The following is a 9,432-nucleotide window of genomic DNA, read 5'->3' as shown; positions in this document are numbered from 1 at the left end:
CTGTGTGAGTGAGAGCCCATTCACCTGTCGGGGCTGCAGGATTGATGCGACAGCAATAGCCCTGGCTTGTTTGCTGCCAACCTGTGGGGGCCCCCCCATGCTGCACCCAGCTCGGTGCAGGCTGCATGCACTCCTGGGGCCATGTCCCCCCCTCCTCAGCTCCCACTGGCTCAGCTTCTGCTTGTTGATGGCACAGGGCCACCACCTGTCCTTGCTGCCTGAGGTGCCAAGGGGCTGCAGCTGGGGCCGCCGAGAGCTGACAAAGTGCAAGCAAACAGTGCTGCGGTGTCCTGGTGGAGAAATCAATAGGCAATGATAAGGTGCTGCTGGGCCATTGCGCAGTGGTTGGCAGCGTGGCACGGGAGCGGAGGTGCTGTTGGGGGCCCCTCTGGCAGCTGCAGGCAGCATTAGTGTCCACGTCCCCACCTGCACAGTGCAGGTCCTGCATCACAGCAGCCCCCGTTGCTCCCTTATGGCATTGGGATGCTGCAGGCTGACACTGGGCCTCCAGCTGCCCAGCCCCAAGGCACGCACACAGCTCCAGGTCCTTGCTTTCCACCACACTTTGAGCTCTGCAGGTATCCCGGACAGCTTTGCTGCACATCTTGGGGATCTGGGGAAGGCTGAACTACCCCAGCAAGCATGGGAGGTGCAATGCTACCCCAACCACGCAGCCCCTGGGTTCCTCTGAGCTGATGCTGCTCCGCTGCAGGGCTGTGGAGTCATGCACCATCCCTGGGCATTGCAGTGCAGGAGCGTTCTCTGCGTGGCCAGAGTGTGAGGCTGCTGCTGGGATATTTTTTTGACATTTTCTAAGCTGTTCGACGTGGCTGACAATTTTTAATGTACTAACTGCCTGGTCCAGTGAGCTGATTAATTGGTGCTGTGGAGATCAATAGAAAACAGAAAATTAAAACAATTTTAAAGTGATTAAGTAGTTTAACACCTGTCTGATGCCACGTCAGTGCTGGGAGACAAATAAAGCAGGTGGCAAAGGGCCGGCTGCAGCCCAGGAGTGACAAATCGCAGCCACAGCTTGGCTGCCTTCAGCATCCCACGGCTGGACCTGAGCTGCAGAGCTGCTCACGGGGCTGCAGTGCAGGATTAATCCCACCTCCAGCTCTCTTCGTCCCGCAGCCCTGCAGCCAGAACCAGTGCATGGTGCCAAGCACGTGGCACGGCTGATGGCTGCTGTGGATGTTCCAGCCAGCACCGGAGCTCACAGGGCTCACAGAGCCCAGGCCATGGTGAGAGCCAGTGCTGCGTCCCAAGCCCTCCTTGTGCTCCTCACTGGGCACTACTTGGAGCTCGAGCAGGGTGGGCTGGCAGGCAGATGGATGGCAGCTCCGTTTCAATTCCACATCCCTTTTCTCCCAGACAAACCCCGTCGGATTTTCATAAATCAAAGCGCCACACTGTTTAATAAAAATTTATTGACTTACAAGTGATTATTTATCAAAAGGCCATTAATAGCGGCTCCGGGAATGATGTGCTACTGGGTGGTGTGGGGAGACTAATAGCAAATCAATGCCAGCATCTGGGCAGAATGCATATGAGGGCCCCCAGCCCCAACGGGCTGCATGGCTGCTGCTGCCAGGGCCGGCAGCCCCTACCCCAAGGGCTGCCCCACGCTCCCCCCGGTTATTTATCGCTTACAAATGAAATGATCAATACTTTTAATCTAGAGCTAAATTTATTAACTTTCCCATCGGAGAGAGACATATTGACTGGGAGCAAAGGGAGGGGGAGCTGAGGAAAGATGGATGCGTGCTTGCTCACCTGCCCAGCCTGCTGCACAGCATCCCAGCGGCAGCAGGATGGTGAAGATGGGCCCCAAGCACAGCGAGGATGGAAGCAGCCAGGAGCCACAGACTGCTGCTGCCACCGTGACAGAGCCAGGGCCCTGCTGCAGGCAGACCAGCAAGCAACTGCAGCCAGGTCTTAGTTCTGGGTGCAGGGGCATTATAGGCACCCAGCATGGCAATGCTTGCTCCTGGCACAGCCCCTGCCTGTGTGCAGCTATTTGCACAGCCAAAGGCAATGCCTCGTCCCTCTGGAAAAGTGGAGCACTGGTTGTGATCAGTGCTCAGGGAGAAGTGGCTGGGGAAAGGCGAAGGGAGACTGGAGAACTGCCCCAAAGGAGCAGTGATGCTCATGTCCCCAGCCCAGTGCAGCATGCCTGTCTGCAGCTCAGTGCAGAGACACCAAGGGGGCACTGGGCATCCTCCCTGTGGCTCCCCAAAGCCACTCAGAGCAGGGCACACCTGGGGGGCTCAGTGTGAAGGACCTGAGGCAGGGAAAAGCTCCATGAGCCTGGAGGCTGGAGCAGCAATACGCATTTTGTGCTGCAAACCTGAGAGGCACAGGCTTGTAAGGTTCCCTTGGTTGTCAAGGCAGCTTATCTGAGCACAGCTCACCAGTTTCCCTGCCGTGGGAGACTTGTGACTGACACACATGCACATCAACACACCAGCCCTCCCCCTGGGCCTGTAAACACCAGATGGAAGCATATGACACCAGAAGTGTTTCATTTAATATTGCCCCTGCAAGGGGCTTTACTGTAACAGTAACAAGAAGGCATCTGTGCCAAGAGTTGCCCAAGGCCTGAAGGCTTTAGGCAGTAATAATGCCTCCTGGAAAGAAGAACCAGTAGATGAAGGAGTAAGTCCAAACAGCTCTGGAGTAGCCAAAGTCCAAAAGAAATGGAGCTGCTTCGTACAAGACCTGGCTCACATTGGAGGCAGAGCTCTGGAGACAGTGCTGGAGACAGAGGACTCAGGAGCGGCTCCGGTCTTCATGGTTGCCTACAATCATTTTGCTGTAAAGTTTCTGTTGCTCCTCCTTGAATGTATCCTTCACCTTCTCCCTCTTCAGACCTCCATCCCTAGAAAAAGAATCATTTACAATGCAGCTAAAGGAACACACTGACACTGCTGCTCTGAGCAGGCTGGAACTCCCACATCAACCCGATGAGTGCATTTGTCCCTTAGGTTAACAGGGCATACTGAAGGCTGACTGTACACAGGGGCAGGGCTCCTTTCACCTCATGCTCTGCCAAGAATGTCACACACAGCCCTGCACAGTGCTCAGCACATCCAGCACCACTGCAGCATGCTGCTTGCAGGGACCCTCAACCTCTCAGGCTCCAAAGATCTCAATGCCTGACAAGGGAGGTTCTCAAGCTTCACAATGCTTTGCTGAACAACATCAAGTAAGAACTGGGGCATCCCAGAGCAAGCTGCATTCAGAGAATGAAATTTTGGTGCCCAACACACAGAACAGAAGTCAAAATGCTGGTCTTGACCATAGAAAGGCAGTTTTGGACATGCATCCCCATTTCTACACAGGTCTACTTGCCCAGTGCAAGACACAGACTTAGCTTTGCAGCTTACAAACACGTTATCAGGACCCAAGAACAAAGAATAGAGCTGGGAGGAGAAATGTCTGGCAAGACTCACCAGAGCAGATCTACAAGGCCTCCCTGCCTGGCAATAGCTGACTTCACTCGATTGGCAAACTGGACAGCATCCTCATCACACTGAAGGAAAACGACACTGTTCAGACAGAGCATGAGGCCAAACAGGCAGCAGATCAGACAGGGCAGGTTCACCTTACCTACCTGTCTGGTCATTGGGGGCAAGTACCACACACTGCACACAATGGCCCAGCTGGTCATCATCCTAAGGAGGTAGGTCACCATGCCATACTTGCTGCTGTTCCAAAAGGCATCTCCAAACTGTGGATCATACTGTGGAGGAAGGAGAGCTTATGAATGTCAGGTAATGGATGCACCTTCCCCGAGGCTCTGAGTTCTACATCAAATCCAACTACGGGCCATCCCTCCCCCACTGCACATCAGTGCTCAGCATCCCCATATCCCGTGGTCTGAGGACCAGGCTGTTGTGACCCAGTAGTGCCAATATGGGGTTATCAATGCTGACCTTGTAAGCAGAAAACTATTTCTGCTGTAAAAATGTTTGCCTTCTCATACCTTGATGGCTACAGGGTAAACTGTGGCTCCAATTTCAAAGCTCCCTTTTTTGAACATCATCACAGACGTGTTGTTGATGCAGGTTCCTGTAAGAGACAAGCACAATCTTTGCAGGTCAGTTCAGAAGTCTAAGCTATACACCTACAGGCAATCCAGCAATTGCCCCTGACACTCCAAACCCTGCTCTGTATGTGCACAAGATGTGTAACATCACTGAGACAGGAAGGCTGCTGTGCCTTCCTCCACCAGGTGCCTGCCTGGCCTCACTCCTCAACTCACCTTCCGGAAAGATAAGAATAGGCAGTTTGCTCTTGTCCTGGACGTGCTCTGTGAGCCTAAACAGAAGAGAGTCACCAATCATCATTGGAGCTGTCCTGGCAATCCACACAGCAGCCCCCAACCCTTTCCCAGCCTCCAGAGCCCCCCTGCAGCTAGCAGCTGTCACACCTTTTGGCAACGAGGTGACGGTCTTTGACCTCAGAACGTTCAAACCAGACGTGGGGGCAAGCTTTCACCATGGCTCTCTGTATCACACCCATGAGCCCTCCGTGGATTTGACCCACCTGAACAGGGTGAGAAAATGTAAGTTACAAGACCTGGGGACACACGCAGGCCAAGGCAGCTCCTATAGCTTTGTTGCTAAGCTGAAGTTTATCTTTCTACCCCAGTCCTTGTAAGGCTGACAGGAAATGTTCCAGGCTCTAAATGTAAAGATGCAGCAAGCACCAAGGGAGGTCAAGCTTGCTGGAAAGCAAGCAACACAACAGCAGGCAGAGCTGGGGTGCAGACCTTACCATTGCATAGTAGCCATCACTGGCCAGGATGATCACGTCGATGGGGGATGTGTGATTGGCCACGCAAATGCCTCCATTTCGGGGCCTGTTTTCTCTAAATGCAAAACAAAAGCACAGATTAGGGCAGAAGGATGAAGAGTGAGGCCTGCAAGAGGCACAGACACTGCAGCAGACAGCGCTGCCTTACCGGTCATGGTAGGTGATGATGGCTGTGAGGGCACGCACGCAGATCCGGTAACACATCAGGTGGACGTGTTTGCTGAGGAACTCCTTACACCTGCACCCAGAACAGAGAGCATCAGCCCCAGCTGCTCATATCAGGGCCACTCAGCCCAGCTGTGTGAGGTCAGGAGATCCCATTTCACATCGTGCCCATGTAAACACACCTCCTGTTTGGTTGTGCTGTTTGTTTACTGATTCACGTCTCATGAAAACCAAACTTTTGCTTTTGCTCTTCTCTGTTTTTACTCCTTGCAGAGACCTGGGCTAAGAGCTCTGTCACAGGCTTAATATTCACATCTAGGCCTTTTATTTAAAGTAGTAACATATACATTCCTGACAGGCTACAGATGACAGGACCTCCTGCCTCATCTGCAGCATGCAGAAGAGACAGGCTTTGCAGGAAAATTTCCTAACTATCAGGTCTCAAACAGCACAGGGAGCTGCCCACCACTTCTTACAAAGGCCAACTCACCTTCCATTTGGCAAATATCCCACCACTGTAGTACCAGTCACCAACAAGCTGATGCCAGTGAACGCCAGGGCTATCCTGCAGAAAGACAGAAGCTACATGCTAGCAAATCCAGGCCAGAGGCTCTGCCCATCACATAACCTGTCTCTCCCAGACACATCAAGCAGGGTTTGTGAGCTGGGGGACCAGTTGCACCAGGAACAGGTCACAGGTTTCTGCAGCAGCACCCACCTGAGGGGCAGAAGGAAGCAGTAGCGGATGACAACACCCAGTCCCCAGAGTACAGTGAGGCGCAGACTGATGTAGTGGAAGTTGTAATTGGTCCTGCTGAGCAGATTCCAGGACTCCAGCTCTTCAGCTGAAAACCTCTTGGTCACTTCATCATCCATGATGGTCTCGATGCCTTTGCGGCAGAAATAGAAGATATCTGAGAGCTCAAACTCAGGGGTGTCCAGGTCTTTGCCGCTGCCGCTCCGACGGATCTCTTTGATCTCTTCTTCCAGAGATGTTGGCTCCTTTGCAATGATACCTGCAACGAGCCACAGGCAGCTCTGAGCAAAGTGTGACTGGCCTGCTGAGTGACAGCTGAGGGCCAGGGGGATCTCTGTGGACACACACAAGGCTCCCTTCCTTCCTCCAGCCCTCCCGACTACTTAGACATGAAACGCCCTGGGTGCCTCACGCACCAGACCTTTCCACATCCACTGCCAATCCGTCTATGTGGAGAGGGCATCCACCACACTTCAGCTCTCAAAAACACTCCATTTACCACACAGAAATATCAACTTCAGATGTGCCCAAGAAGGGCAGGATCTTACCATTGACATAGGGCTTGTATAACGGATGGTTCTTCTCCTTGGCACCACGTTCTATTCTCAGTGTCGCCCACTGCAAGAGACACACAGCAAACAGAACTGTCAAAGCCTGCAGCTCCACTTGATGCTATTCCTGATTCACAGCTGGCTTCTGGAGAAGATTGTGCTTAAGGGGACCAAATGAGATGAAAGCAGGATGCTTCCTTACAGAACTGTGTAAGTGATGAACGTGCAGCTGAAGTGAAGTGGAAGCAGACATTAGATTGGGAAGAAATGGAACAGGAGGAGTAATGGGAAGGTGACCAGCACTTAGGAAAGACATACTGTGCACACGCTTGTGTACCATTCTGCAAAGCAGAGCTCCAGGGGAAGAATGAGTGCCAGAAGCTGGAATGGTATTCAGTGGTGAGATGGCCCAGCAAGTCTTTCTACAGCCTCCTGTAGGCTGTTGCTGATTGCACATGGCTGCCACTGCACAGCCTCCAGATGGACCTTCATCCTGCATGCCCTCCTGGAAGGTGATGTAGCTCAGCAAGCAGATAACAGAACCAGCACTATTTTCCACTACTGAATTCCTCCAAACTCAAAGCAGAGACTGTTTTCAGGCTGCTGCTACGCACATCAGGCCAGCCTGATGAGGAGATGGGATCCCTCCCTACTGCTTCTCAGTTCATAGTCAGTCCAAAATAGCAGCAGCAAGCACCCTCAGACTGAGTAACCCTCAGTTACTCCATCAGTCATCCATGAAGGAGCAGAAACTGCTGAGAACTCCAGGGTTCCCAGTCTCAACTCATGACACTGTAAGATGAGAAAGCAGTGATGTGGGAATGTTAACTGGGGGTGGAGCTTCTAGCTCATCTGGCAGCCTCCTCTGCAAGTACAAGGAACTGCAGGATTGCAGAAGATTGTCCAGACATTGCCATTCCCAGAAGGCAAAAGAGAAGCTCTGACCCAACAGAAGGGAGGAAGCCTGTACAGAAGGCACATTCCTTGCCAGCCCCACAGTAGAGACCATGGTGGCAGAAAACCCAGCCTGGGAAGCAGTGGGCAGATTTCCCTCCTCACAAACACAGGCGTGTGGCTGCCACCCTGGGCCCCACAACTCCCCACTTTGCCAGACTGAGGTGCTGCCTCCTGGGCTGTGTTTGCAACACCTGCCTCAAGAACTTGAAAAATACTTCTTCTGAATTATACTCCTCTTACAATTCCAAATGACCAGACCCAGCCACTGAGCTTTACGTCAATCTAGGAGACATTCTGCCAAAGAGCTCCTCTCTCCCACCACAAAGGTTCTTTGATAAAAGCTGAAATAGATTTCTTCTCAGAAAAATGCCTGCAAAATTGAACACCAAAATGTGCTGAGATTAAATGTTCCTTCATCGAATGAAAGAAAGGAAAAATAATTACAGTAAAACAAAATGTTCCATTTCAGATAAGCCAAAATTCTTCGTATTTTTTTTTCTCTCTGTTCAGTCACTAAATTAAAAACCAGATCTTCAGACACCAGTGATAATGAAGCACATCACAAAGCACTGGGTCTTCCCCCTCACACCACAAATTTTGGGAGGACTTGGACAAAGCACTGCAAACAGCAAGCTGCAGGGCTGCCCTCTCCAGCCAGCCAGTACAGAGATGCTCCCAGAGAAGACCAGCTCTGTTCCTAGCTAACTGAATACTGCAGAAGTTTGGACATCACATTTAAAAGCCTGAAACTTCCCTGCTATGCTCAGTGCTATCTTATTCGTTTTCCCTGGGCTGCCAGGCTTGGGTTGATTTGGGTTGGTTTGGGTTTTATCTACTGGGAGCTTTGCAAAAATTCTGCTCTCAGCAGGGATTTGATTCAAGGAGAGGCGCTGGCTAAGATGGCCCAGAAATAAGTCTGCTGAAGGCAGCCAGGGGAACAGCATGACCCCAACATGGAAAATTCCACTTGGCTTTTTCGTGCCAAGAGGAGCAAGGAGTGCTGCTGCTGTCCTCAGAGCTGCAGGTCCAGCTGTGACTGCTGGGCTCAGCAGATAAGCAGGCAGCACTTTGGGACTCGGGAGCTCTGTGTTCTGGCCACAGACTGCCCAGGGCTTGCAGCCACTTTAAGTTCCACCTTGCTGCCTGCTTTTGCTTCGTCCAAACATACTGGAGATGAGCAGCACGCTGACTGCAGTTCCTTTCTGTCACATCTCACACACCTTTTGGCTTCCCTCCATATCAAACTGTGACAGCTCTCTGCCTTGCATTAACGTGGCCAAGCACACACCTCCTCCCAGCACATCCCCTGGTACTGCTGTACTGCTTGCATACTTATGGGCTATGCTGTCTTACTGCTTTGTTTGAAGACTCAGTAGCTTAACCACAGAGAAAAAAAAACACAACCTGTGAACAGAAATCCAGTAAATTGCATTTGGCTGAGGTGACTGCAGCAGGTCATCTGGCACCAGCACATTAACAGCAAACCATGCTCCCGGCCCTGGTGTCTGCTGTGCTCTACAGAATGGGAAAAGCTTCTCCTCCTACCATTGACACACTTGATGAGACCCCTGTAAACATCCTTCAGCATAGAAAATTCTGAAAACGTGACTTACCTGAAAAATCTTCAATAATGTTTTCATGTAAACCTTGCGGATACCAAAGGAGACTCCAAAAATTGCTGGCACAATGATGAAAACCAGGAGTAGAGTGAAGAGGACAGTTATGGAGATTCCCAAGAGATTGACAACTAGGCTGTCAAAGGGGAGCAGGAGGAACATGATGAAGGGCCCAAGCAAGGCTGGTGCCCTGCGACCCTGCAGCCAAACAGGAAGGCTGCCTGCAGCAGTTAAACAGTCCTCCTACTATTCAGTAATAGTCTCACACGTGCAATGAGTCCGCTGTTGCTCACAGACCCCATTCCAAAGTTCACATCCTTTTTGGGATCTGTGAGAGAGGGAACGAACAGTATCTGGGAGAGAGGTTGGGAAAACAAGCAAATACTGCCAGGAGTCCCAAACAGTTCAAACAGTGCACGTTAAGGAGCTCAAAGAAGATGGAGCATGCAGGCAGGTTCCTCCATGGGTTTGCAGTGAGTACCGTCCTGGAACAGCTGTGTGAATACAGGCTCTCCCACAGCACTGCTGAGCAAATCCTCCTGAGGAGCAGCTTCTGAAGACA

General features: G+C 51.7%; 1 protein-coding gene across 1 annotated transcript; it reads right to left on the bottom strand.

Annotated features, from left to right (window-relative positions):
* Positions 1-2,511: 2,511 nt before the first annotated feature.
* On the bottom strand, positions 2,512-9,032 carry GPAT4 (glycerol-3-phosphate acyltransferase 4). The gene is made up of 12 exons (XM_042886250.1): positions 8,868-9,032; positions 6,295-6,364; positions 5,708-6,005; positions 5,480-5,554; positions 4,973-5,062; positions 4,786-4,879; positions 4,439-4,554; positions 4,271-4,326; positions 3,992-4,077; positions 3,620-3,748; positions 3,459-3,538; positions 2,512-2,884 (listed from the first exon to the last, which is right to left on the bottom strand). The coding sequence occupies exons 1-12, from the start codon at positions 9,030-9,032 to the stop codon at positions 2,776-2,778; spliced, it is 1,368 nt and encodes a 455-aa protein (XP_042742184.1). The 3' UTR covers positions 2,512-2,775.
* Positions 9,033-9,432: the final 400 nt, after the last annotated feature.

The sequence above is a fragment of the Lagopus leucura genome, unplaced genomic scaffold (genome assembly GCF_019238085.1).
Source record: "Lagopus leucura isolate 7727_CA_CO unplaced genomic scaffold, USGS_WTPT01 Super-Scaffold_100056, whole genome shotgun sequence".
NCBI lineage: Eukaryota > Metazoa > Chordata > Aves > Galliformes > Phasianidae > Lagopus > Lagopus leucura.
Note: the sequence above shows the minus strand (reverse complement) of the source record. Positions and strands in the feature narration are given on the sequence as shown.